Raw genomic sequence first — 27,962 nt, 5'->3', positions numbered from 1 at the left:
GGGGGATCCCGGGGGGGATCCCGGGGGGGGTCCCGGGGGGTCCCGGGGGGTCCCGGGGGGTCCCGGGAGGGGCGGTTCAGCGGCGCTGGGGCAGGCAGAGCCCCCCAGGCCGAGCCCGGCTGGTCCCGGCTTTGCAGGCGCAGCGGAAGGAGCCGCTCGTGTTGATGCAGCGCTCGCGGAGGCAGCGGGGACCCCCCCGGGGGTCGCGACACTCGTCGATATCTGGGGTGGGGGGGGGGGGGGGGACACAGCTCAGAGACCCCCAAAATAACCCCAACATTCCCCCGATGGAACCCCCAAAAATGTCCTCTGGGACCCCCAAACCCCCCACCCACAAAGCCCCGGCACCCACGGGGGGGGCATCCACCGATGCGGGCATCGGGGACCCCCCCAGACCCCCCCCCCCCACAATATTTAGGAGACTCAGGAGAAAAGGGGGGGCCCTGACCCCCTCCCCACCTCCCACCGCTGGGTGCCAGGGGGGTTTGGGGGGTCACTCGGGGGGGTCCCCATTTTCTAGGGGAGGGGTCTCACCGAGGCAGCGGGTGCGGGTGGGGTCCGGTTGGAAGCCGGGGGGGCACTCGCAGCCCCCCCGGGGGGAGCGGAGGCAGCGGCCGGGGACCCCCCCGGGACAGGGACACTCGGCAGAGTCTTCCTCGGAGCTGTCATCACCTGGGGGGGGACACGGGGGGGCTGGGGGGACCCTCGGAGGGGGGCACGGGGGGTCCCAGCTCCAAGGGGGGCACGGGGACCCGGTTTGAGGGGGTTTAGGGTCAGGTTTGGGGTCCTAAAGTGGGGGGGGGACACCAAGGGTTGGAGGGGCACAAGGTGATGGTTTGGGGTCTCGGTTCTGAATTTGGGGGGGTCTCGGGGTGGGATCCGAGGGGGTTTGGGAGTCCTGGGGAGGGGTTGAGGGTGCGGGTTTTGGGGTCCCACCTCTGCGGGGCCCCCCCAGGCCGAGGGGGCTGACGTCCCAGAAGGAATTGCTCTCGCTCTGCAAGGGGGGGCACGGCAGGCCTGGGGGGACCCCCATGTCAGCCCCGGGGGGACCCCCATGTCAGCCCCGGGGGGACCCCCATGTCAGCCCCGGGACCCTCAGCAGCTTCTCCAGATCCCAGAGACCCCCCCAGATCCCACAGGGACCCACCCAAATCCCCCCCATCCCCCCCAGAAACCCCAAATCCCTCCCCTAGGACCCCAAATCCCCTTCAGACACCCCCAAATCCCCTCCTGACACCCCCGAATCCCCTCCAGACACCCCCAAATCCCTGCAGACACCCCCAAACACCTTCCAGACACCCCCAAATCCCCTCCTGACACCCCCAAATCCCCTTCAGATAACCCCAAATCCCCTTCAGACACCCCCAAATCCCCTCCAGACGCCCCCAAATCCCCTCCTGACACCCCCAAATCCCCTTCAGATAACCCCAAATCCCCTTCAGACACCCCCAAATCCCCTTCAGACGCCCCCAAATCCCCTCCAGACACCCCCAAATCCCCTCCAGACACCCCCGAATCCCTCCAGACACCCCCAAATCCCCTTCAGACGCCCCCAAATCCCCTCCTGACACCCCCGAATCCCTTCAGACACCCCCAAATCCCCTCCTGACACCCCCGAATCCCTTCAGACACCCCCAAATCCCCTCCAGACACCCCCGAATCCCTTCAGACACCCCCAAATCCCTGCAGACACCCCCAAATCCTCTTCAGACATCCCCAAATCCCCTCCAGACACCCCCGAATCCCTGCAGACGCCCCTCCCCCAGACTCCCCGCAGTCACCTGGGGGTCGGGGGGGGCAGGGTCGGCAGTGGGGTCCCCAGCCGGCGCCCCCCCGGCAGCAGCACTCGTCCAGAGTCAGGGGTCCCCCCCCGAGGGGCGCCCCACAGACCCCCTCGTCCCCCCGCCGCTGCCAGCACACGTCCCGCCGCTCGGGGGGGGGTGGGGGGCGCTCCGGAGGGGGGGGGCGTTCTGTGGGAGCGGGGGGAGGGGTCAGGACCCTTCAGACCCCTCCCCATAGAACCCCCAAACCTCTCTCGGCCCCCCTCAAGAAATCCCGGCAACCATCGATTTTGGGGGGGGGGCGCGGGGGGAGGGGGGTCCCCTGGATGTGCACACCCCCCCCCCATCCCCCACCCCTCACACACCTCCGGCCCCGCCGCGGGGGGGGGTCCTCACATTGTGGGGAGGGGTCTCACCTTGTGGGGGGGCTCAGCGTGCCCGGGGGGGGGGGGTCTCACCTTGGGGGGAGGGGTCTCACCTTGTGGGGGGGGGTCTCACCTTGTGGGGGGGGCTCAGTGTGCCCGGGGGAGGTCTCACCTTGTGGGGAGGGGGTCTCACCTTGTGGGGGGGGGGTCTCACCCTGTGGGGAGGGGTCTCACCTTGTGCGGAGGGGTCTCACCTTGTGGGAAGGGGGTCTCACCTTGCGGGGGGGGTCTCACCTTGTGGGGGGGGGTCTCACCCTGTGGGGAGGGGTCTCACCGTGTGGGGAGGGGTCTCACCTTATGGGGGGGGCTCAGTGTGCCCGGGGGGGGTCTCACCTTGCGGGGAGGGGGCAGAGCCGCACCCCCGGGTGGTCCCTGCCACTCGCACCCCCCCTACCCCCTCCCCCAGGGCGGGGGGGGGGTCTCATGGTGGGTTTCACCCACCGGGGAGGGGTCTCCCCGCTCCCCCGGGGGTCTCCCCGTGGCCCGGGGGGGCTCTCACCGTGCTCGGGGAGGGGGAGGCAGCGCCGCAGCCCCGGGTGGTACCGCGCCCCCGGCCCGCAGGTGCAGCGGAAGGAGCCGCGCGTGTTCTCGCACGCCCCGTCCACGCAGTTGGACTCGTCCAGACACTCGTCCACGTCTGGGGAGGGGGCGAGGGGGGCGTTCCTGGGGTCTCCCCCCCGCAGGGAACTCCCTCCCAAGGACCCCCAAAATACCCGGGACACTCAGCAACGCCGGGATCCCCAGAGACCCCCGCCCCAAAACCGCCAGGACCTGCAGGAATCCCCAGCACCCCGGAGACCCCCAAACACCACAGGGACCCCCAAACACACACAGGGATCCCCAAACACACACAGGGACCCCCAAACACACACAGGGACCCCTAAACACACACAGGGACCCCCAAACACACACAGGGACCCCCAAACACACACAAAGGGACCCCCAAACACCCCAGAGACCCCCAAACACACACAGGGACCCCTAAACACACACAGGGACCCCCAAACACACACAGGGACCCCCAAACACACACAGGGACCCCCAAACACCCCAGAGACCCCCAAACACACACAGGGACCCCCAAACACCCCAGAGACCCCCAAACACACACACAGGGACCCCCAAACACCCCAGAGACCCCCAAACACACACAGGGACCCCTAAACACACACAGGGACCCCCAAACACCCCAGAGACCCCCAAACACACACAGGGACCCCTAAACACACACAGGGACCCCCAAACACCCCAGAGACCCCCAAACACACACAGGGACCCCTAAACACACACAGGGACCCCCAAACACCCCAGAGACCCCCAAACACCCCAGAGACCCCCAAACACACACAGGGACCCCTAAACACACACAAAGGGACCCCCAAACACACACAGGGACCCCCAAACACACACAGGGACCCTCCCCAGCACCCCAGGGACCCCTAAACACCCCGGAGACCCCTAAACACACACAGAGACCCCCCCCCAAACACCCCAGAGACCCCCCCCAGAACCCTGGAGACCCCCAGACACACACAGAGACCCCCAAACACACACAGAGATCCCCCCCCAAACACCCCAGAGACCCCCCCCAGAACCCTGGAGACCCCCAGACACACACAGAGACCCCCAAGCACACACAGGGACCCGCCCCAGCACCCCAGAGACCCCCAAACACCCCAGGGACCCCCAAACTCCCCAGAGACCCCCAAACACCCCAGAGACCCCCAAACACCCCAGAATCGCCGGCGTTCCCCAGAACCCTCCAGTACCCCCCAAAGACTCCAGGTTGCTTCGGGACCCCGCTGCTTGCCCCCCACGACCCCCCACGACCCCCAACCCCCCCAGGGGACCCCCGGGGACCCCCCCTCACCCAGGCACTGCCGCAGGGCGCTGTCGTAGTCGAATCCCGCCTTGCAGTAGCACTCGTAGCCCGGCTGGGTGTTCACGCATTTCCCCCCCTTGCAGATCTCGTCCCCGAACAGGCCGCACTCATCGATGTCTGCGGGGGTGGGGGGCACCCCCGGGGGGGGCTCAGGGTCGGGGGCATCACCCCGGGAACCCCCCCAGGGACGGGGAACCCCCCCCCCGGAACGGGGACAAGGGAAAAACGGGGATCCTCGGGATGGGGGAGGGGCGGGAGGGGACAGAACCCCCCCCCCCACCCCCCCCCGGGGATGGGGGGACAGGGGGGGGACACGATCGGGGGTCTCACCCCGGTGTGCGGGGACCCCGTAATCGAGGCCGTTGTCGTCCTGGATGAAGCCCCTCCCGTCGGGACAGAGCGCCACGAACTCGGCTGGGGAGGGGGGTGGAAAAAAAACCTCGTGGGGAGGGGTCCTGAACCCCCAGACCACCCTGGGGACCCCCAAACCATCCCCGAGGAAACCCCCCGGTGTCCCCAAACCCCCCCCGGTGTCCCCAAACCGCCCCCCCCGGTGTCCCCAAACCCCCCCCCCGGTGTCCCCAAATCCCCCCCCGGTGTCCCCAAACCGTCCCCAGGTGTACCCAAACCGCCCCCGGTGTCCCCAAACCGCCCCCCCGGTGTCCTCAAACCCCCCCCCGGTGTCCCCAAACTCCCCCCCGGTGTCCCCAAACCCCCCCGGTGTCCCCAAACTCCCCCCCGGTGTCCCCAAACCCCCCCGGTGTCCCCAAACCCCCCCCCCCGGTGTCCCCAAACCGCCCCCGGTGTCCCCAAACCCTCCCCCCCCCCGGTGTCCCCAAACCCCCCCGGTGTCCCCAAACCCCCCCCCGGTGTCCCCAAACCGCCCCCCCGGTGTCCCCAAACCGCCCCCCCGGTGTCCCCAAACCACCCCCGGTGTCCCCAAACCCCCCCCCGGGACTCCCCTTTTATCAGCCACGAGCTCTCCTGGGAGGGGAGTGAGAGTCAAGCGCCCCCCCAGACCACCCCAAACCCCCCAAAAACGGGGTGGAAATGTCTCGGGACACCCAGACCCCCCAAAAACGGGGTGGAAATGTCTCGGGACACCCAGACCCCCCAAAAACGGGGTGGAATTGGGGTCACACCCGGTTGGGGACACTCAAACTCCCCAAAAATGGGGTCACACCCGGCTGAGGACACCCAGACCCCCTAAAATGGGGTCACACCTGGCTGGGGACACCCAGACCCCCCCAAAAACGGGGTGGAATTGGGGTCACACCTTGTTGGGGACACCCAGGCCCCCCGAAAACGGGGTGGAAATGGGGTCACACCCGGTTGGGGACACCCAGACCCCAAAACTGGGGTCACACCCGACTGGGGACACCCAAACCCCCCAAAACTGGGGTCACACCTGGCTGGGGAAACCCAGACCTCCCAAAGATGGGGTGGAAATGGGGTCACACCCGGTTGGGGACACCCAGACCCCCCAAAACTGGGGTCACACGCGGTTGGGGACACTCAAACTCCCCAAAAACGGGGTCACACCCGGCTGAGGACACCCAGACCCCCCAAAACTGGGGTCACACCCGACTGGGGACACCCAGACCCCCTAAAATGGGGTCACACCTGGCTGGGGACACCCAGACCCCCCAAAAACGGGGTGGAAATCGGGTCACACCCGGTTGGGGACACCCAGACCCCCCAAAACTGGGGTCACACCCAGCTGAGGACACCCAGACCCCCCAAAACTGGGGTCACACCTGGTTGGGGACACCCAGACCCCCCAAAGATGGGGTGGAATTGGGGTCACACCTTGTTGGGGACACCCAGGCCCCCCGAAAACGGGGTGGAAATGGGGTCACACCCGGTTGGGGACACCCAGACCCCCCAAAACTGGGGTCACACTCGACTGGGGACACCCAAACCCCCCAAAAACGGGGTGGAATTGGGGTCACACTCGGTTGGGGACACCCAAACCCCCCAAAACTGGGGTCACACCTGGCTGGGGACACCCAGACCCCCCAAAAACGGGGTCGCACCCGGTTGGGGACACCCAGACCCCCCAAAGATGGGGTGGAATTGGGGTCACACCTTGTTTGGGACACCCAGGCCCCCCGAAAACGGGGTGGAAATGGGGTCACACCCGGTTGGGGACACTCAAACTCCCCAAAACTGGGGTCACACCCGGTTGGGGACACCCAGACCCCCAAAAACGGGGTCACACCCGGTTGGGGACACCCAGACCCCAAAACTGGGGTCACACCCGACTGGGGACACCCAAACCCCCCAAAACTGGGGTCACACCTGGCTGGGGAAACCCAGACCCCCCAAAAACGGGGTGGAATTGGGGTCACACCTTGCTGGGGACACCCAGGCCCCCCGAAAACGGGGTGGAAATGGGGTCACACCCGGTTGGGGACACCCAGACCCCAAAACTGGGGTCGCACCCGACTGGGGACACCCAAACCCCCCAAAAACGGGGTGGAATTGGGGTCACACCCGGTTGGGGACACCCAGACCCCCCAAAAATGGGGTCACACTCGACTGGGGACACCCAAACCCCCCAAAAACGGGGTGGAATTGGGGTCACACCTGGCTGGGGAAACCCAGACCCCCCAAAAACGGGGTGCAATTGGGGTCGCACCCGGTTGGGGACACCCAGACCCCCCTGGCGGAGCCCCCCCGTACCCGAGGAGGGGAGGGGGCAGGGGTACACCTCGCACAGGTCCCCCCAGCCCGCCCCCACCGAGCAGCAGCACTCGCCCCGGGTGACGTTTGTCCCCAAAACGGCGTCGCAGAAGACGGGCAGCTCCAGGCTCAGGTAACATTCCTTCCGGGGGGCGGGGGGCTCCCGAGCTGCGCGGAGGGAGGATCAGAATCCCCCCAGAGACCCCCTCAGAGCCCCCCAAGAGCCCTTAGAGCCTCAGGGATCCCCCTGAGACCCGAGGACCCCGCAAAGTTTCAGGGACCCCCGTGCCAGAGACACGAAGATTCTTCTAGAACCGTCCCAGCCCCCCCACCCCCCGAGATCCAGGGGTGTCCCGGGGACCCCCAGACCTGCCTGGGACCCTCAGGAACCCCTCCCCGACCTCCAGGGATACCCCGGCACCCATAAAAAGCTCTTGTCCCCTAAAATCGCCACTCCCCGATCACCTTGGGATCCCCCAGACCCACAGGGACCTCCCCAAAACCCCCGGGGTGCCCCAGAACCCCCCCAAAACCCCCCCAAAACCCCCCAAAACCCCCGGGGATACCCCAGAACTCCCCCCAAGAGCCCCGGGATACCCCAGACCCACAGGGACCTCCCCAAAACCCCCGGGATACCCCAGAACCCCCCCAAAACCCCCGGGGATACCCCAGAACCCCCCCAAAACCGCCGGGAATACCCCAGAACTCCCCCCAAAATCTCCTTGGGATCCCCCAGACCCACAGGGACCCCCCCCAAAACCCCCGGGATGCCCCAAAACCCCCCCAAAACCCCCGGGGATACCCCAGAACCCCCCCCAAAACCCCCCAAAACCCCCGGGGATACCCCAGAACCCCCCCCAAAACCCCCCAAAACCCCCGGGGATACCCCAGAACCCCCCCAAACCCCCCAAAACCCCCGGGATACCCCAGCACCCCCCCAAAGGCCCCCCCAGGTTCCCATGGGGACCCCCCCCGTGCCCCCCCCGGAGCCCCCGGCCCCTCTCACGGAGGCAGCGGCGCCCGTCGGGGCTGGGGGCGTATCCGGGGGGGCAGCGGCAGCTGAAGGAGCCCTCGAGGTTGGTGCAGGTGCCGGGGGGGGGGCACAGCCCCGGGTCCAGCGCGCACTCATCGATGTCTGGGGGGGGCGGGGGGATTTGGGGAGGGGGGGGTGAGCTCGTGAGACCCCCCAGAGACCCCCCCGAGACCCCCCCAGAGACCCCCCCAGAGACTCCCCCGATCTCTCCCTCGCACTATGTGGGGGGGGTCTCCCCGCGCCCACCCTGGTGGCTCATCCTGGGGGGGTTGGGGGGGGTCTGGGGGCTGTTCTGGGGGGGTATTTTGGGGAGGGGTCTCTGTGCACTCGCTCTGGCAGCGCGAGTGGGGGGCTGGATTGGGGGGGGTTGGGGGTTTATTTGGGGAGGGGGCGACTCCACACTCACCCTGGAAGCGGGGTGAGGGGTCTCGAGTGGGAGGGCTGTTTTGGGGGGGGTCCCGGGGGTCCCCAGACCCACCCTGGCAGCAGTGGGGTGGGTTTGGGGGGGAGGTTGTTTGGGGGGGGTCCCGGGGGTCCCCAGCCCCACCCTGGCAGCAGTAGGGTGGGTTTGGGGGGGTGAGGTTGTTTTGGGGGGGGGTTTGGGGGTCCCCAGCCCCACCCTGGCAGCAGTGGGGTGGGGTTTGGGGGGGTGAGGTTGTTTTGGGGGGGTCCCGGGCAGCAGTGGGGTGGGTTTGGGGGTGAGGTTATTTTGGGGGGGTCCCGGGGGTCCCGGGGCTCACCCTGGCAGCAGTGGGGTGGGTTTGGGGGTGAGGTTGTTTTGGGGGGGGTCCCCGGGCAGCAGTGGGGTGGGGTTTGGGGGGTGAGGTTGTTTTGGGGGGGGTCCCCAGCCCCACCCTGGCAGCAGTGGGGTGGGGTTTGGGGGGGTGAGGTTATTTTGGGGGGGGGTCCCCTGGCAGCAGTGGGGTGGGTTTGGGGGTGAGGTTATTTTGGGGGGGTCCCGGGGGTCCCGGGGCTCACCCTGGCAGCAGTAGGGTGGGGAGGTTGTTTTGGGGGGGGGTCACGGGGGTCCCCAGCCCCACCCTGGCAGCAGTGGGGTGGGTTTTGGGGGTGAGGTTATTTTGGGGGGGGGTCCCCTGGCAGCAGTGGGGTGGGTTTGGGGGTGAGGTTATTTTGGGGGGGTCCCGGGGGTCCCGGGGCTCACCCTGGCAGCAGTAGGGTGGGGAGGTTGTTTTGGGGGGGGTCCCGGGGGTCCCGGGCTCACCCTGGCAGCAGTAGGGTGGGTTTGGGGGTGAGGTTATTTTGGGGGGGGTCCCGGGGGTCCCCGGGCTCACCCTGGCAGCAGTGGGGGGGGGTTTTGGGGGGTGAGGTTGTTTTGGGGGGGGTCCCGGGCAGCAGTGGGGTGGGTTTGGGGGGGTGAGGTTGTTTTGGGGGGGGGTCCCGGGGGTCCCGGGCTCACCCTGGCAGCAGTGGGGTGGGTTATGGGGGGTGAGGTTGTTTTGGGGGGGGTCCCCGGGCTCACCCTGGCAGCAGTGGGGTGGGTTATGGGGTGAGGTTGTTTTGGGGGGGGGTCCCGGGCAGCAGTAGGGTGGGTTTTGGGGGGGTGAGGTTGTTTTGGGGGGGGGTCCCGGGGGTCCCGGGCTCACCCTGGCAGCAGTAGGGTGGGGAGGTTGTTTTGGGGGGGGGTCCCGGGGGTCCCGGGCTCACCCTGGCAGCGGCGGCCGTGCAGCAGCGCGTACCCGGGGGGGCACAGGCACCGGTACGACCCCGCCGTGTTCACGCAGCCCCCCCCCACACAGGCGGCCGCGAACTCGCACTCGTCGATGTCTGCGGTGGTGGGGAGGGGGCAAAAAAACGAGACCCCCGTGTGGGGGACCCACCCCCAAACCCCGACAACCCCCCCAGATCCACCCCCAGAGCCCCCCCAGACCCCACTGACCCCCCCAAACCCCCCCAAAACCCCACTGACCCCCCCAAACCCTCCAGAGCCCCCCCAGACCCCACTGACCCCCCCAGATCCACCCCCGGAGCCCCCCCAGACCCCACTGACCCCCCCAGATCCACCCCCAGAGCCCCCCCAGACCCCACTGACCCCCCCCCCAAACCCCCCCCAAACCCCCCCAAACCCCACTGACCCCCCCAAACCCCCCCCAAACCCCCCCAAACCCCACTGACCCCCCCAGATCCACCCCCAGAGCCCCCCCAAAACCCCACTGACCCCCCCAAACCCTCCAGAGCCCCCCCAGACCCCACTGACCCCCCAGATCCACCTCCAGAGCCCCCCCAGACCCCACTGACCCCCCCCAAACCCTCCAGAGCCCCCCCAAACCCCACTGACCCCCACAAACCCCCCCAAACCACCCCCAGAGCCCCCCCAGACCCCACTGACCCCCCCAAACCCCCCCGAGCCCCCCCAGACCCCACTGACCCCCCCAGATCCACCCCCAAACCCCCCAGACCCCACTGACCCCCCCAGATCCACCCCCAGAGCCCCCCAGACCCCACTGACCCCCCCAAACCCCCCGAGCCCCCCCAGACCCCACTGACCCCCCCAAACCCCCCCGAGCCCCCCAGACCCCACTGACCCCCCCAAACCCTCCAGAGCCCCCCCAAAACCCCACTGACTCCCCCCATGTACAGACCCTCCCCCAAACCCCCGGAGCCCCCCCAGACCCCCCAATTTGGGGGTACCTTGGCAGCGGGGGGGGTCCCGCGCCGGCTGCAGCCCGGGGGGGCACTGGCACTTGTAGGAGCCGGGGGTGTTGACGCAGCTCCCCCCGGGGCAGAGCCCCCCAGCCTCGCACTCGTTCACATCTGGGGGACCCCTGTCAGCCCCCCAACCCCGGGTGGGGGTCCCAAGGGGGGGCTGGGTGGGAGTTTTGGGGGGTTTGGGGGAGGGGGGGGGGGTGGATATTGGGGAGGGGGTTCGAAAGGAGTTCCCAAGGGGGGGGGTCGCAGATAAAGGGGTCTCCAGGGGGTCCCGAGAGGGTTTGGGGGGGGTCCTGTGTCATCCCAGAAGGATCCCGGGGGGGTTTTGGGGGGTCCCGGGGGGGGTCCCAAGGGTTTTGGGGGAGTCCCGGGGGGGTTTTGGGGGGTCCCGGGGGTTTTAGAGAGTCTCGGAGGAGTTTGGGAGGGTCCCAGGGGTGTGGGGGAGTCCCGGGGGGCTTTTGGGGGGGTTCCAGGGGTTTTGGGGGGTTTCCAGGGGGGTCCCAGGGGTTTTGGGGAGTCTGGCGGTGAGTCCCAGGGGTTTTGGGGGGATCCCAGGGGTTTTGGGGGGTCCCGGGGCGGTCCCGGGGGGATTTTGGGGGGGGTCCCGGGGGTTTTGGGGTTCCCGGAGGGGGTCCCAGCGGTTTTTGGGGGGTCCCGGGGGTGTCCCAGGGGCGGTGTCGGGGGTTTTGGGGGTTCCCGGAGGGGGTCCCAGCGGTTTTTGGGGGGTCCCAGGGGTTTTTGGGGGGGTCCCGGGGCGGTCCCAGCGGTTTTGGGGGGTCCCAGGGGTGTCCCAGGGGCGGTCCCAGCGGTTTTGGGGGTCCCGGGGGGTTCCCGGAGGGGGTCCCAGGGTTTTTGGGGGGTCCCGAGGAGGTCCCAGCGGTTTTGGGGGTCCCGGGGGGGTCCCGGGGAGGTCCCAGCGGTTTTGGGGGTCCCGGGGCGGTCCCGGGGGGATTTTGGGGGGGGTCCCGGGGGTTTTGGGGTTCCCAGAGGGGGTCCCAGGGGTTTTTGGGGGGTCCCGAGGGGGTCCCAGGGGTTTTGGGGGTCCCGGGGGGTTCCCGGAGGGGGTCCCAGCGGTTTTGGGGGTCCCGGGGGGGTCCCGGGGGGGTCGCGGGGGGGTCGCGGGGTGCTGACCGAGGCAGGCGCCGTTGAGGCCGCGGAAGCCGGGGGGGCAGGGGGTGCACACGAAGCCCCCGGGCTGATTCTCACACTTGGAGTCGGGGCACGTCCCCGCATCCAGACACTCGTTGATGTCTGGGGAGGGGGCGGCAGGGGGACATTGGGGACATCGGGGGGACACGGGGGGAGACCCCAGAGCATCCCGGAGCGGGGGCTCGGCCCCCCGGGTGTCCCCCCGCCCGCGGTGTCACCTTCGCAGAGCGGTGGCCGCGAGCCCTTGCGCCGGTAGCCCGGGTGACACTCGCACTTGAAGTGGCCGGGGACGTTGGAGCAGCTGCCACCGTCCCCGCACACGTCACCCTTGGCGCACTCATCGATGTCTGCGGGGACACGCGGGGGTCGCTGCTGCTGTCCCCAGCCCCGGGCAGTGTCCCCAACCCCGGGCAGTGTCCCCAGCCCTGTCCCCAACCCCGGGCAGTGTCCCCAGCCCTGTCCCCTGTCCCCAACCCTGTCCCGTGTCCCCAACCTCATCCCCTGTCCCCAACCCCGGGCAGTGTCCCCAGCCCCGGGCAGTGTCCCCAGCCCTGTCCCCTGTCCCCAACCCTGGGCAGTGTCCCCAACCCCATCCCCTGTCCCCAGCCCCGGGCAGTGTCCCCAACCCCGGGCAGTGTCCCCAACCCTGTCCCCAGCCCCGGGCAGTGTCCCCAGCCCTGTCCCCTGTCCCCAACCCCGGGCAGTGTCCCCAACCCTGTCCCCAGCCCCGGGCAGTGTCCCCAGCCCTGTCCCCTGTCCCCAACCCCGGGCAGTGTCCCCAGCCCTGTCCCCAACCCCGGGCAGTGTCCCCAACCCCGGGCAGTGTCCCCAGCCCTGTCCCCTGTCCCCAACCCCGGGCAGTGTCCCCAGCCCTGTCCCCAGCCCCGGGCAGTGTCCCCAACCCCGGGCAGTGTCCCCAGCCCTGTCCCCAACCCCGGGCAGTGTCCCCAGCCCCGGGCACTGTCCCCAGCCCCGGGCAGTGTCCCCAGCCCTGTCCCCAACCCCGGGCAGTGTCCCCAACCCCGGGTAGTGTCCCCAGCCCTGTCCCCTGTCCCCAACCCCGGGCAGTGTCCCCAACCTTGTCCTGTGTCCCCAGCCCTGTCCCCAACCCCGGGCAGTGTCCCCAACCCCGGGCAGTGTCCCCAACCCCATCCCCTGTCCCCAACCCCGAGCAGTGTCCCCAACCCCGGGCAGTGTCCCCAACCCCGGGCAGTGTCCCCAACCCCGGGTAGTGTCCCCAGCCCTGTCCCCAGCCCCGGGCAGTGTCCCCAACCCCGGGTAGTGTCCCCAGCCCTGTCCCCTGTCCCCAACCCCGGGCAGTGTCCCCAACCCTGTCCCCAACCCTGGGCAATGTCCCCAACCCCGGGCAGTGTCCCCAGCCCTGTCCCCAACCCTGGGCAATGTCCCCAACCCCGTCCCCAACCCTGATGTCCCCAACCCCACCACTGTCCCAACCTCCTGTTCCGTGTCCCCTCCCCCTTTGCCGTGCTCCGTGTGTCCCCCCCATCCCCCCCGTGTCCCCCCCGTGTCCCCCCCGTGTCCCCGCCGTGTCCCCCCCGTGTCCCCCCCGTGTCCCCCCGTGTCCCCCCCGTACCTGTGCAGGTGCGCAGCCCCTTGTGCAGGCGCAGCTGGAAGCCGCGGTGACAATGACAGGTGTAGGAGCCACCCGTGTTCATGCAGACACCGCGGCCCGCCCCGCACGGCTCCGCCTCGCACTCGTTCACATCTGGACAGGTGTGGCACAGGTGTGTCACCAGGTGTGGCACCAGGTGTGGCACCAGGTGTGTCACCAGGTGTGTTACAGGTGTGTCACAGGTGTGTCACCAGGTGTGGCACAGGTGTGTCACAGGTGTGTCACAGGTGTGTCACCAGGTGTGTCACCAGGTGTGGCACCAGGTGTGGCACAGGTGTGTCACAGGTGTGTCACAGGTGTGTCACCAGGTGTGGCACAGGTGTGTCACCAGGTGTGTCACAGGTGTGTTACAGGTGTGTCACCAGGTGTGGCACAGGTGTGTCACAGGTGTGTTACAGGTGTGTTACAGGTGTGTCACCAGGTGTGGCACCAGGTGTGGCACCAGGTGTGGCACCAGGTGTGGCACCAGGTGTGGCACAGGTGTGTTACAGGTGTGTTACAGGTGTGTCACCAGGTGTGTCACAAGTGTGTCACCAGGTGTGTCACAGGTGTGTGACGCTCCCTGTGCCACCTCACATCCCCCTGTCCCCCCCGTGTCCCCAATGTCCCCTGTCCTGCCTGTCACCCCCAGTATCCCCTGTCCCCTCCCCGTGCCCCCTCATGTCCCCGTGTCCCTGTCCCCTGTCCCGGTGTCCCCTCTCCCTGTCCCTGTTCTGGTGTCCTGGTGTCCCTGTCCCAGTGTCCCCTTGTCCCACTGTCCCCATCCCGCTGTCCCTGTGTCCCTCTCCCCCATCCCTCTCCCCATGTCCCCTGTCCCTGCCCCACTGTCCCTGTCCCCTGTCCCGCTGTCCTGGTGTCCCGGTGTCCTGCTGTCCCCTGTCCCGCTGTCCCGGTGTCCCGGTGTCCCGGTGTCCCCTGTCCCGCTGTCCCCTGTCCCGGTGTCCCCTCTCCCTCTCCCTGTCCTGCTGTCCCGCTGTCCCGCTGTCCCGGTGTCCCTGTCCCTGTCCCGGTGTCCTGCTGTCCCCTGTCCCGCTGTCCCGCTGTCCCGGTGTCCTGCTGTCCCCTGTCCCGCTGTCCCGCTGTCCCGGTGTCCCGGTGACCCCTGTCCCGCTGTCCCACTGTCCCAGTGTCCTGCTGTCCTGGTGTCCCGCTGTCCCCTGTCCCTGTCCTGCTGTCCCGGTGTCCCTGTCCCGCTGTCCCGGTGTCCTGCTGTCCCCTGTCCTGCTGTCCCGCTGTCCCGGTGTCCCGGTGTCCTGGTGTCCCACTGTCCTGGTGTCCCGGTGTCCCCTGTTCCGCTGTCCCAGTGTCCCGGTGACCCCTGTCCCGGTGTCCCCTGTTCCGCTGTCCCGGTGTCCCGGTGTCCCAGTGTCCCCTGTCCCGCTGTCCCGCTGTCCTGCTGTCCCCTGTCCCGCTGTCCCGGTGTCCTGCTGTCCCCTGTCCCGCTGTCCCGCTGTCCTGGTGTCCCGCTGTCCCCTGTCCCTGTCCCCTGTCCCTGTCCCCTGTCCCTGTCCCCTGTCCCTGTCCCCTGTGGCTGTCCCCTGTGTCTGTCCCGGTTCCGGTACCGGTGCAGTGGCGGCGCTGGGGGTGCCAGCGGTACCCCGGGAAGCAGAGGCAGCTGTACCCGCCCGGGCCCATCACGCACTCGCCGGGACCGCAGATGTTCCGGTTCAGTTTGCACTCGTCCGTCTCTGGGGGGCACGGGGGGGTCCCGAGGGGTCCCACGGGGGTTTGGGGGTGACCCCAGCATCATTGAGGGGTCTCAGAGGGGTTTGGGGGTGACCCCAGCATCATTGAGGGGTCCCACGGGGGTTTGGGGGTGACCCCAGGATCATTGAGGGGTCCCAGAGGGGTTTGGGGGTGACCCCAGGATCACTGAGGGGTCCCAGAGGGGTTTGGGGGTGACCCCAGGATCATTGAGGGGTCCCAGAGGGGTTTGGGGGTGACCCCAGCATCATTGAGGGGTCCCAGAGGGGTTTGGGGGTGACCCCAGGATCATTGAGGGGTCCCACGGGGGTTTGGGGGTGACCCCAGGATCATTGAGGGGTCCCAGAGGGGTTTGGGGGTGACCCCAGCATCATTGAGGGGTCCCAGAGGGGTTTGGGGGTGACCCCAGGATCATTGAGGGGTCCCAGAGGGGTTTGGGGGTGACCCCAGCATCATTGAGGGGTCCCAGAGGGGTTTGGGGGTGACCCCAGGATCATTGAGGGGTCCCAGAGGGGTTTGGGGGTGACCCCAGGGGTACTGGGTGGTCCCGAGGGGTCCCACGGGGGTTTGGGGGTGACCCCAGGGGTACTGGGTGGTCCCGAGGGGTCCCACGGGGGTTTGGGGGTGTTGGAGGGGGTCCCAGGGCGATCCTGGGGGTACAAGGGGAGATCCCAGGGGGCTTTGTGGGGGTTCCGGAGCATCTCGGGGGGTCTCAGGGTCCTGAGGGAATCTGGAGGTCCTGGGGACATTTGGGGGATCCCAAGGGGAGCCTCGGGGAGTTTTGGGGGTGCTGGGGGGAGAGTTGGGGGTTCCAGGGGGATCTCAGGAGGGTCCCGGGGGGTGTTTGGTGTACGGGGGGTGGTGGGGGGGTTCCAGGGGTCCCGGGGGGCTCTCAGGAGGGTCCCGGGGGGATCTCTGGGGGGTTCCGGGGGTCTCGGGGGGATCTCTGGGGGGTTCCGGGGGTCTCGGGGGGATCTCTGGGGGGTTCCGGGGGGTCTCAGGAGGGTCCCGGGGGTCCCGGGGGGTGTCAGGAGGGTCCCGGGGGGTCTCAGGAGGGTCCCGGGGGGTGTCAGGAGGGTCCCGGGGGTCCCGGGGGGTATCAGGAGGGTCCCGGGGGTCTCAGGAGGGTCCCGGGGGGTATCAGGAGGGTCCCGGGGGGTCTCAGGAGGGTCCCGGGGGGTGTCAGGAGGGTCCCGGGGGGGTCTCAGGTGGGTCCCGGGGGGTCTCAGGAGGGTCCCGGGGGTCCCGGGGGGTCTCAGGTGGGTCCCGGGGGGGTCTCAGGTGGGTCCCGGGGGGTCTCAGGAGGGTCCCGGGGGGTGTCAGGAGGGTCCCGGGGGGTCTCAGGTGGGTCCCGGGGGGTCTCAGGAGGGTCCCGGGGGTCTCAGGAGGGTCCCGGGGGTCCCGGGGGGTGTCAGGAGGGTCCCGGGGGTCCCGGGGGGTGTCAGGAGGGTCCCGGGGGTCGCGGGGTCGCGGGGGTCGCTCACCGGTGACCTGGGTGGGCGCGATCTCGGCGGCGCTGCGGGTCAGCTGCTCCGGGGGCAGCCGCCAGAGCGGGGCCGGCGTGGGCCGGGCCACCAGAGCTGGGGACAGCGAGTGTGACACGGACACCGCCACCCCGCCCCGCCCCCACCCGCGCTCCCCAGACTGTCCCCAGACTGTCCCCAAACCCCGGGGCCCGCCATGGCCCCGCCCCCTCTTCATCCCGCCGCGTGTCCCCAAAGTGTCCCCGGCATCCCGACATGTCCCGACATCCCGACATGTCCCCAAACTGTCCCCAAAGTGTCCCCGGCATCCCGACATGTCCCCAAACTGTCCCCGACATGTCCCGACATCCCGACATGTCCCGACATCCCGACATGTCCCCAAACTGTCCCCGACATGTCCCGACATCCAGAACTGTCCCCAAACCGTCCTCGACATCCCGACATGTCCCCACACTGTCCCCGGCATGTCCCGACATCCCAAACTGTCCCCGGCATCCCGACATATCCCCGACATCCCGACATGTCCCAACATCCCGACATGTCCCCAAACTGTCCCCAAACTGTCCCCGGCATCCCAAACTGTCCCCGACATCCAGAACTGTCCCCGACATCCAGAACTGTCCCCGACATATCCCCGACATCCCGACATGTCCCGGCATCCCGACATGTCCCGACATCCCGACATGTCCCCAAACTGTCCCCGACATGTCCCGACATCCCAAACTGTCCCCGACATCCCGACATGTCCCGACATCCGGACATGTCCCCGGCATCCTAAACTGTCCCCGACATGTCCCGACATCCCGACATGTCCCCAAACTGTCCCCGACATGTCCCGACATCCAGAACTGTCCCCAAACCGTCCCCGACATCCCGACATGTCCCCACACTGTCCCCGGCATGTCCCGACATCCCAAACTGTCCCCGGCATCCCGACATATCCCCGACATCCCGACATGTCCCAACATCCCGACATGTCCCCAGCATCCAGAACTGTCCCCGACATCCAGAACTGTCCCCGAACTGTCCCCGACATCCCGACATGTCCCCAACACCCCCGCTGTCCCCGACATGTCCCGACATCCCGAACTGTCCCCGACATGTCCCGACATCCCGAGCTGTCCCCGACATGTCCCGACATCCCGACATGTCCCCAACACCCCCCGCTGTCCCCGACATGTCCCGACACCCCGAGCTGTCGCTGCCCCATCCCCGACATGTCCCCACCGCCCGTCCCCGCTGTCCCCTCCGGTGTCCCCCCCCCCTTACCGGGGTACCGGGGGGGGTCGCTGCTCCCGGGGGGCTCCAGCCCCTGCTCCTCCGAGGGGCTCCCGAAGGCCGGCAGCTGGGGGGGGGGGGCAGCCGTGTCCCCTCTGTCCCCTCCGCGCCCCCAGACCCCCCCCGGGACACCCCCAGACCCCTGAGACCCCCCCAGACCCCCCCCGGGACCCCCCCAGACCCCTGAGACCCCCCCAGACCCCTGAGACCCCCCCAGACCCCTGAGACCCCCCCCAGACCCCTGAGACCCCCCCAGACCCCTGAGACCCCCCCCAGACCCCTGAGACCCCCCCCAGCACCCCCATCCCCCCCGTGACACCCCCAGACCCCTGAGACCCCCCCCAGACCCCTGAGACCCCCCCCAGCCCCTCCCCATCATGCTCCTCCCTCCCCCCCCCATGTCCCCTCTGTCCCCTCCGCGCCCCCAGACCCCCTCAAGACCCCCCGTGACACCCCCAAACCCCCCCCAGCCCCCCCAACCCCCTCCCCATCATGCTCCTCCCTCCCCCCCCCCATGTCCCCCTCCCCCACCATGTCCCCTCCCCTCCCCCACACTCACCATGGCCGGGGGGGTCACAGCTGCGGGGGGAGGGGGCGCTGAGACCCCAAACTGACCCCCCCACCGTGGGGCGGGGGGGGGACACAAAACAGGGGGGTCACGGGGGGGTCCGGGGACATGGGAGGGGGGGGATGGGACATTGGGGGGGCACTGGGGGGGGGGGTGAGGGGCATGGGGGGGGCACAGAGGGGAAATGGGGACCTGGGGGTGTCACGGGGACATGGGGGGGGACCCCAAGGGACATGGGGGGGGTCACAGGGGATATGGGGGGGTCACAGGGGACATGGGGGGGTCACAGTGACATGGGGGGGTCACAGGGGATATGGGGGGGGTCACAGGGGACATGGGGGGGGTCACAGGGGATATGGGGGGGGTCACAGGGGACACGGGGGGGCTCACAGGGGATATGGGGGGGTCACAGGGGATATGGGGGGGGACCCCAGGTGACATGGGGGGGGTCACAGGGGACATGGGGGGGTCACAGCGGACATTGGGGGGGGTCACAGGGGACATTGGGGGGGGGTCACAGTGACATGGGGGGGGTCACAGGGGACATTGGGGGGGGGTCACAGGGGACATGGGGGGGTCACAGGGGACATGGGGGGGGGACCCCAGGGGACATGGGGGGGCTCACAGGGGACATGGGGGGGGTCACAGGGGATATGGGGGGGGGTCACAGGGGACATGGGGGTATCCCAGGGGACATTGGGGGGGTCACAGGGGACATGGGGGGGGTCACAGGGGACATGGGGGGAACCCCAGGGGACATGGGGGGGATCACAGTGACATGGGGGGGTCACAGGGGACATGGGGGGGGTCACAGGGGACATGGGGGGACCCCAGGGGACATGGGGGGGGTCACAGGGGACATTGGGGGGGTCACAAGGAGGGACCAAGGGGACACAGGAGCCCCCCAGGGAAGACCGGGGAGGGGGGGGGCACAGGGACACGGCCAAGCACAGGGTGAGGAGGGGGAGGGGAGGGGGGGGGGACACGGGGAAGGTGGCGGGGGGGGGGAGGGGAGGGGAGGGCTGTGCCCGACCTGGTGGCGGGGGGGCGTCGGGCGGCGCGGGGCTGGGGGCGGGCGGGGGGGGCCGGGGGGGTCTCTCGGGGGTCCCGTCGGGGTGGATGTGCAGGGTGAAGTCGCTCTCGCCCTGGATCGTCAGGGTCTGGTGGGACGTGAGCACGTGGTAGCCCTTCCCCGCCGGACAGATGGCCTTGAACGCGGCTGGGGGGGCACGGGGGGGGGTCAGCGGGGTGGGGAGGGGGCGACAACCCCCCCGGCTGTGGGGAGGGGGACACCCCCAAACCGAGCTGGGACACCCCCAGCTCCCCCCCCGGCCGCGGCTCTCCCTGGCTGGGGAGGGTCCGGAGACCCCTCCCACACCGGGGGGATTTGGGGGGGGGGTCTCAAATTAGCCCCGCCCCCCCCAATATGCGCTGTCAGGGCGGTAGCGACCCCCCGAAACCCCCCTCGGACCCCCAAACCCCCAAACCTGCGCTGGGAGGTGCCAGCGACCCCCCAACATCCCCCCCGTGCCGGTGCCGTCAGGGGGGCGGCGCTGGGAGAACACCCCCAAAGCCCCCCAAAGCCCCCCCAGACGCCCCCAAAGCCCCCCCCGGGCGCCCCCAGACCCCAGTATCGGTGCCGTCGGGGGGGCAGCGCTGGGAGAAGACCCCCCAAAACCCCCCAAAGCCCCCCCCGGACGCCCCCAAACCCCCCCCGGACGCCCCCAGACCCCCGTACCGGTGCCGTCGGGGGGGCAGCGCTGGCAGCGGCCCCCCCAGGCCTTGCCCACGCTGCAGCAGCAGGTCCGGCGGGTCAGGCGGGTGGGGAGGGGGTGCTGGCACTGCTGGGACCCCGAAACCAGCCGGAAACAGAGACCCCGCTCCTCGCCCGGCTCCGCTGAGGGTGGGGGGGGGGGACACACGGAACCCTCAGAGACCCCTCCCCAAAACCCCCCAAAACTCCAGAGGACCTTCCCGGACACCACCCGCCCCCCTCCCCAAAACGCCAGGAAACTCCCCAGACACCCCCAAAAACCCCGCAGAACCCCCCAAAAACCCCGCAGAACCCCCCCAAACCCTCCTCTCCGGGGGGCAGAGGGGCTCAGGACCCTCAGAGACCCCTCCCCAGTGACCCCCAAAACCCCAGAGCCTCTCCCCCACCTTCAGCCATCCCCATGTGTGCGCACTGACTTGGGGGGGGGGGCCCGAGGACCCCCAGGATTTTTAAGATGCCCCCCGGCCCCCCCTCCGCTGTACACAGGCACTGGCTCCGGGAGGGTCCCAGGACCCCCAGGACCCTCTCAGGACCCCCCAGGACCCTCTCAGGACACCCCAGGATCCCCCCAGGACCCTCTCAGGACCCCCCAGGACCCCTCAGGACCCCCCAGGACCCCCCGTATGCAGGCACTGGCTCCGGGAGGGTCCCGGGACCCCCTCAGGACCCCCCAGGACCCCCCAGGACCCCCCGTACGCAGGCACTGGCTCCGGGAGGGTCCCAGCACGTGTCCGGCCGAGCAGGAGCAGCGGAAGCTCCCCTGGGTGTTGCGGCACTCGCCGGGCTGGCACACCCCGGGCAGGGCACACTCGTTAATGTCTGTGACAGGTAGGGCACACCTGAGCTGGGTGTGACACACCTGAGCTGGGTGTGACACACCTGAGACGTGTGTGACACACCTGAGCTGTGTGTGACACACCTGAGCTGGGTGTGACACACCTGAGCTGTGTGTGACACACCTGAGCCGGGTGTGACACACCTGAGCCGTGCGTGACACACCTGAGCCGTGCGTGACACACCTGAGCCGGGTGTGACACACCTGAGCTGGCTGTGACACACCTGAGCCGTGTGAGACACACCTGAGCTGTGTGACACACCTGAGCCGGGTGTGACACACCTGAGCCGGGTGTGACACACCTGAGCTGGGTGTGACACACCTGAGCTGGCTGTGACACACCTGAGCTGTGTGTGACACACCTGAGATGTGTGTGACACACCTGAGCTGGGCGTGACACACCTGAGCCGTGTGTGACACACCTGAGCTGGGTACAGCACACCTGAGCCGTGTGTGACACACCTGAGCTGGGTGTGACACACCTGAGCCGTGTGTGACACACCTGAGCTGGTGTGACACACCTGAGCCGTGTGTGACACACCTGAGCGGGGTGTGACACACCTGAGCTGGGTGTGACACACCTGAGCCGGGTGTGACACACCTGAGCGGGGTGTGACACACCTGAGCTGGTGTGACACACCTGAGCTGTGTGTGACACACCTGAGCTGGCTGTGACACACCTGAGATGTGTGTGACACACCTGAGCTGGCTGTGACACACCTGAGCTGGTGTGTGACACACCTGAGCTGTGTGTGACACACCTGAGCTGTGTGTGACACACCTGAGCTGGCTGTGACACACCTGAGCCGTGTGTGACACACCTGAGCTGTGTGTGACACACCTGAGCCGGCTGTGACACACCTGAGCCGGGTGTGACATGGGTGTGATACAGGTATGAGATGGGTGTGGCACAGGTAGAACACACCTGGCACAGGTGACACAGGTGTGACCCAGGTGTGTCACAGGTGTGAGGCAGGTGTGACACTGGTGTGACACAGGTAAAGCACACCTGGCACAGCTGATAGGGGTGTGATACAGCTGTTGCACAGGTAGAATACACCTGACCCGGGTGTGTCACAGGTGTGACCCAGGTGTGACCCAGATGTGACCCAGGTGTGACCCAGACGTGACCCGAGTGTGACCCAGACGTGACCCAGGTGTGCTCCAGGTGTGACCCAGATGTGACCCAGGTGTGCTCCAGGTGTGACCCGAGTGTGACCCAGATGTGACCCAGGTGTGCTCCAGGTGTGACCCGAGTGTGACCCAGGTGTGACCCAGGTGTGCTCCAGGTGTGACCCAGGTGTGCTCCAGGTGTGACCCGGGTGTGCTCCAGGTGTGACCCGGGTGTGACCCAGGTGTGACCCAGGTGTGACCCAGATGTGACCCGGGTGTGACCCAGGTGTGACCCGGGTGTGACCCAGACGTGACCCAGGTGTGACCCGGGTGTGTCACAGGTGTGTCCAGGTGTGACCCAGGTGTGACCCAGGTGTGACCCGGGTGTGACCCGGGTGTGACCCGGGTGTGTCACAGGTAGAACGCACCTGACCCAACCCCCCCACACACCTGGCCGTGTGTGCCAGCCCCTCGCACGCCTCTCACACACCTGTCCCCCCACACTCCCACCTCCCCCCAGTGCCCCCCGAGCCCCCCCATGAGCCCCCCGAGCCCCCCCAGCCCCCCCGAGCCCCCGCTGAGCCCCCCCGAGCCCCCCCTGAGCCCCCCCTGAGCCCCCCCCGAGCCCCCCGAGCCCCCCGAGCCCCCCCCGAGCCCCCCCCGAGCTCCCCCCGAGCCCCCCGAGCCCCCCCGAGCCCCCCCCGAGCCCCCCGACCCCTCCACGCCCCCCCCGAGCCCCCCGAGCTCCCCGAGCCCCCCGAGCCCCCCCTCCCCTCCACGCCCCCCAGCCCCCCCTTGAGCCCCCCCGAGCCCCCCCCCGAGCCCCCCGAGCCCCCCGAGCCCCCCCCGAGCCCCCCCGAGCTCCCCCCGAGCCCCCCGAGCCCCCCGAGCCCCCCCCCGAGCCCCCCGACCCCTCCACGCCCCCCCGAGCCCCCCGAGCCCCCCCGAGCCCCCCGAGCCCCCCCTCCCCTCCACGCCCCCCCGAGCCCCCCCTGAGCCCCCCGAGCCCCCTACCCTGGCAGTGGGAGCTGTTGAGGCGTTTGTAGCCCTGGGGACAGTCCCCCCCTCGCTCCCCCCGCGCCGCTTTTGGGGACCCCGACCCTGCAAAGAGACCCCCCCCGTCACCCCCAGAGTCGGGGGGGCACCGGGGGGGCACGGGGGGGGCACCGGGGGGAAGGAATGGGCCAGGGGGGGTTCTGGGGGTCCTGGGCGTATTCTGGGGGCGTTCTGGGGGGTCCAGGGGTTGTTTTGGGAGGTTCTGGGGGTTCCTGGGGGGTTCTGGGGGTCCTGGGAGGGTCCCGGTGGGTTCTGGGGAGGTTCTGGGGGGTTCCTGGGGGGTTCTGTGGGTCATGGGAGGGTCCCGGGGGGTTCTGGGGAGGTTCTGGGGGGGGTTCTGGGGGTCTGGGTCCCCCGCAGGTTGAGGTGAGGGAGGCTCCACTGGCTCGGGGGGTCTTTTCTGGGGTGGGGGTGGTCCCCGGCCGTTGGGGGGGTCCGGGGGGGGTCCCGCTCACCCTGCGCGTGGGGACACTTGTGGCACTTGCTCTGTCCCCAGGCGCTGCCGATGCTGCCGCAGCAATCCTCCAGCTTGGTGAGCCCGGGGAGGGGGTTACTGCCACACTGGGGGGGGGCCGGGGGGGGTCAGCACCCCAAAACACCCCCCGAGACCCCCAAATCCCACCCCGAACCCCCCAGCGACCCCCGGCAGCGGTGCCGGAGCTCGGTGAGCCCGGGGAGGGGGTGCTGCAGCATTAAGGGGGGGGTCAGACCCCCTAAACACCCCCCGAACCCCTAAAACACCCCCCAAAACTCCCATCCCCTCCCCCCCCCGGGCCCCTAAAGATCCTCTGGACCCCCAAATTTCCTCCCCCCCCCGCGCGCCCCCCCCTCACCGAGTGTTTGGGCAGGGTCTCCTGGAAGCAGCGGCCCAGGGGTTTGTGGGTGTGGGGCCGGGGGGGCGCGGGGGGCTTGCTGCCCGCGGGGGGCTGCGCGGGGTGCGCCAGGAGCCCCCCCCCGCCCCGGGGAGCCCCCTCGGGGGGTCGCGGTTCGATTCGATGGACCTGGACCGAGGCCTCGGGGGGGTGATGGACCCGAACGTTCACCAGGGGAGGGGGCACCTGCGCTGGGGGCAGCGGCACCTGGGACCCCCCGAACCTCCGAACCCGGCACCTGGGACCCCCCAAAACCCAAACCCGGCATCTGGGACCCCCCTAACCTCCGAACCCGGCACCTGGGACCCCCAAAACCCCGAACCCTGCACCTGGGACCCCCCAAAACCCCGAACCTGGCACCTGGGACCCCCCGAACCTCCGAACCCGGCACCTGGGACCCCCCGAACCTCCGAACCCGGCACCTGGGATCCCCCAAAACCCCGAACCCGGCACCTGAGACCCCCCAAAACCCCAAACCCGGCACCTGGGACCCCCCAAAACCCCAAACCTGGCACCTGAGACCCCCAAAACCCCGAACCCGGCACCTGGGACCCCCCAAAACCTCCGAACCCGGCACCTGGGATCCCCCAAAACCCCAAACCCGGCACCTGAGACCCCCCAAAACCCCAAACCCGGCATCTGGGACCCCCCAAAACCCCAAACCCGGCATCTGGGACCCCCCAAAACCCCGAACCCGGCATCTGGGACCCCCCTAACCTCCGAACCCGGCACCTGGGACCCCCCAAAACCCAAACCCGGCATCTGGGACCCCCAAAACCCCAAACCCGGCACCTGGGACCCCCCGAACCTCCGAACCCGGCACCTGAGACCCCCCCAAAACCCCGAACCCGGCACCTGGGACCCCCGAACCTCCGAACCCGGCACCTGGGACCCCCCAAAACCCAAACCCGGCATCTGGGACCCCCAAAACCCCGAACCCGGCACCTGGGACCCCCCAAAACCCCAAACCTGGCACCTGAGACCCCCCAAAACCTCCGAACCCGGCACCTGAGACCTCCAAAACCCAAACCCGGCACCTGGGATCCCCCAAAACCCAAACCCGGCATCTGAGACCCCCCAAAACCCCAAACCCGGCACCTGGGATCCCCCAAAACCCCGAACCCGGCACCTGGGATCCCCCAAAACCCCGAACCCGGCACCTGGGATCCCCCAAAACCTCCGAACCCGGCACCTGGGACCCCCAAAACCCCGAACCCGGCACCTGGGATCCCCCAAAACCCCAAACCCGGCACTTGGGACCCCCCCGAACCTCCGAACCCGGCACCTGAGACCCCCAAAACCCCGAACCCGGCACCTGAGACCCCCCAAAACCCCAAACCCGGCACTTGGGACCCCCCCCCAAACACAGCACGGACACGTGGGACCCCCCCAACCCCAGTGGGACCCCACGGGACCCCCCCCATATGGACATGGGACCCCCAGAACTCTCTGCCCCCCCCACCCCCCATACCCCCGAGCCCCCCCGAGCACCCCCAGACCCCCCCGGTACCTTCAGCCGAGTGGTGCCCCGGGCCCAGGGGCACGACGAAGGTGGCGTGGCTGACGTGTCCCCCCCCGTGCGCCCCCCCGTGCGCCCCCCCGTGCCCCCCACCATGGGCTGCCCCGGGGGGGGGCTCGGGGGGGGCCGCCGCCCCCCCGGGGCCATCGGCGATGACCTGGACGGCGTAAACGGCGACCTTGGAGCCCGGGGCGGGGTCAGGGGGGGCGTCGGGGGGCGCGGGGGGAGGCGGAGGGGGGGGTCCCCCTGCTCGCCCCCCGCCCGCGGGGACCTGGCAGAAGCGGCCGGTGAAGTTGGGGGGGCACAGGCAGTGGGAACGGGAGCTGCACTGCCCCCCGTTCATGCAGGGCAGGGGACACACCACTGTGGGGAGAGAGACCCCCTGAGACCCCCGGAGCGCCCCCAAATTCCCCCGAGAACCCCCCCTGATCCTTCTGTCCCCTTTGTCCCAGCGCGCTCCCGGTGCCACCCCGTCCCTCCCCGGTGTCCCCGTTTCCATCTCGTCCCATCCTGGCCCTGTCCCCAGCTTGGCCCTGTCCCCATCCCTGTCCCGATGTCCCCATCCCTGTCCCGGTGTCCCCATCCCTGTCCCGGTGTCCCCATTCTGTCCCCATCCCTGTCCCGGTGTCCTCACCCTGTCCCCATCCCTGTCCCAGTGTCCCCATCCTGTCCCCATCCCTGTCCCATCCTCATCAGTGTCCCCACACCTGAGCCATCCCTGTCCCCGGTGTCCCCATCCTGTCCCCATCCCTGTCCCCGGTGTCCCCACCCCTGTCCCGGTGTCCCGGTGTCACTCACCCACTCGGAAGCTGGAGCCGGTCAGGGTGTCCCATGTCCCCATCCCTGTCCCCATGTCCCCATGTCCCCATGTCCCCATCCCGGTGTCCCCGTGTCACTCACCCTTTTGGAAGCTGGAGCACGTCAGGGTATCCCAGTGTCCCCATGTCCCCATCCCGGTGCCCACATGTCCCCGGTGTCACTCACCCACTCGGAAGCCGGATCCCGTCAGGGTGTCCCGGTGTCCCCATGTCCCCATCCCGGTGTCCCCATCCCGGTGTCCCCGTGTCCCCAGCCGGTGTCCCGGTGTCCCCATCCCGGTGTCCCCGTGTCCCCAGCCGGTGTCCCCATCCCGGTGTCCCGGTGTCCCCACCCGGTGTCCCCGTGTCCCGGTGTCCCCAGCCGGTGTCCCGGTGTCCCGGTGTCCCGGTGTCCCCATCCCGGTGTCCCCACCCGGTGTCCCGGTGTCACTCACCCACTCGGAAGCCGGATCCCGTCAGGGTGTCCCGGTGTCCCCATGTCCCCACCCCCGTGTCCCGGTGTCCCGGTGTCCCCATCCCGGTGTCCCGGTGTCCCGGTGTCCCCATGTCCCCACCCGGTGTCCCCATGTCCCCACCCGGTGTCCCGGTGTCCCGGTGTCCCGGTGTCCCGGTGTCCCCATCCCGGTGTCCCGGTGTCCCCATGTCCCCACCCCCGTGTCCCGGTGTCCCGGTGTCCCCAGCCGGTGTCCCGGTGTCACTCACCCACTCGGAAGCCGGATCCCGTCAGGGTGTCCCGGTGTCCCCGTGTCCCCACCCCCGTGTCCCGGTGTCCCGGTGTCACTCACCCACTCGGAAGCCGGATCCCGTCAGGGTGTCCCGGTGTCCCCATGTCCCCATGCCGGTGTCCCGGTGTCACTCACCCACTCGGAAGCCGGATCCCGTCAGGGTATCGGCCGCGTGTCCGTTCTCCCCGATCAGGGTCATGTTGGATCCGGGCTGACACGAGTCCCGGCACAGCCCCTTCAGACACGTCCTCCGGCAGATCAGGGGGGCGAAGACCACCTTGAATCGCTCCCGGGCCACGGCCGCGCCCCCCCCGTGTCCCCCCAGCGCCGCCAGCGCCGCCAGCGCCGCCCACAGCCCCCCCCAGCGCCACATGGTGCCCCCCAACCCCGGGACCCCCGGCCCCGACCCCGCCGAGGGCGAGAGCTCCGGCCCGGCCGCTGGGGACCCCTTTTGGGGGGGGGTCCCGGACACTGGGGGCCCTCGTGGGGGCTCGCAGCGGCCTGGGAGCCTCGGGAGGGTCCCGGAGGCCGGGGGTCCCCTCCCGGGGGGGGGTCCCGGCTGTCTGTGCCCTCCCAAGAGGCTCCCCCCGAGAGCGACGCCCGGCCCAGAGGCCGAGGGTCCCTTTTGGGGCTCCCCGGGCTCCGGGGTCCCCCCGCCGGGCGCGGGGTCCCCTCGGGGGAGGTGTCCCAGAGGCCGGAGCCCCCCTGGCGGGTGTTGGGGTCCCCCCCCAGGGGTGTCCCGGGCTCCGGGGTCCCCTCGGCGGGCTCGGGCTCCCCTCGGGGGGGTGTCCTGGGCACGGGGGCGGGGGGATCCCGCCGGGCTCCCGAGTTCCCGCGGCCGCCTGGGATGGATGGCGCTGGAATGGGGGGGAGCGAAGGGGGGGCCCGGGCGGGGGAGGGGGGCGGGGGGCGGGGGCCGGGCCCTGGGTCCGCTCCAGGAATTGGGGGTGGGGGGGTGTTG

The 27,962-nt window shown here is 69.7% G+C and overlaps 1 protein-coding gene across 2 annotated transcripts; it reads right to left on the bottom strand.

The window, feature by feature from the left end:
- Positions 1-17: 17 nt before the first annotated feature.
- Positions 18-27,853, bottom strand: LTBP3 (latent transforming growth factor beta binding protein 3). Of its 2 annotated transcripts, none has more exons than XM_086870977.1 (26): positions 27,137-27,853; positions 25,450-25,821; positions 23,901-24,130; positions 23,523-23,628; positions 23,026-23,112; positions 20,760-20,882; positions 20,028-20,186; positions 19,323-19,508; positions 18,281-18,300; positions 17,713-17,788; positions 16,444-16,539; positions 14,818-14,943; positions 13,217-13,348; positions 11,841-11,969; positions 11,605-11,724; positions 10,456-10,578; positions 9,472-9,591; positions 7,780-7,908; positions 6,774-6,941; positions 4,419-4,502; positions 4,077-4,205; positions 2,706-2,843; positions 1,782-1,970; positions 937-1,017; positions 535-672; positions 18-222 (listed from the first exon to the last, which is right to left on the bottom strand). In XM_086870977.1, exons 1-26 carry the CDS (start codon positions 27,372-27,374, stop codon positions 77-79), a joined length of 3,645 nt encoding a protein of 1,214 aa, XP_086727103.1. In that variant the 5' UTR covers positions 27,375-27,853; the 3' UTR covers positions 18-76. The 2 variants fall into 2 exon arrangements, with proteins under 2 accessions (XP_086727103.1, XP_086727104.1); XM_086870978.1 differs by lacking the exon at positions 27,137-27,853 and adding an exon at positions 26,443-26,493.
- Between the last annotated feature and the right edge of the window lie 109 nt (positions 27,854-27,962).

The sequence above is a fragment of the Cyanistes caeruleus genome, chromosome 34 (genome assembly GCF_971803275.1).
Source record: "Cyanistes caeruleus chromosome 34, bCyaCae1.hap1.1, whole genome shotgun sequence".
Taxonomy (NCBI): domain Eukaryota; kingdom Metazoa; phylum Chordata; class Aves; order Passeriformes; family Paridae; genus Cyanistes; species Cyanistes caeruleus.
This window is presented reverse-complemented; position numbering and strand designations above follow the sequence as displayed.

Excerpts from the sequence above, each read along its gene's own strand:
- LTBP3 (XM_086870977.1), bottom strand. The coding sequence starts at position 27,374 with ATGTGGCGCTGGGGGGGGCTGTGGGCGGCGCTGGCGGCGCTGGCGGCG. Across the intron at positions 13,349-14,817 it reads CCAGCGCCGCCACTGCACCG|ATGTGAACGAGTGCGAGGCG; the intron begins GTACCGGAACCG and ends ACACCTGTCCAG. Across the intron at positions 9,592-10,455 it reads GGACCCCCCCCGCTGCCAAG|ACATCGACGAGTGCGAGTTC; the intron begins GTACCCCCAAAT and ends CCACCACCGCAG.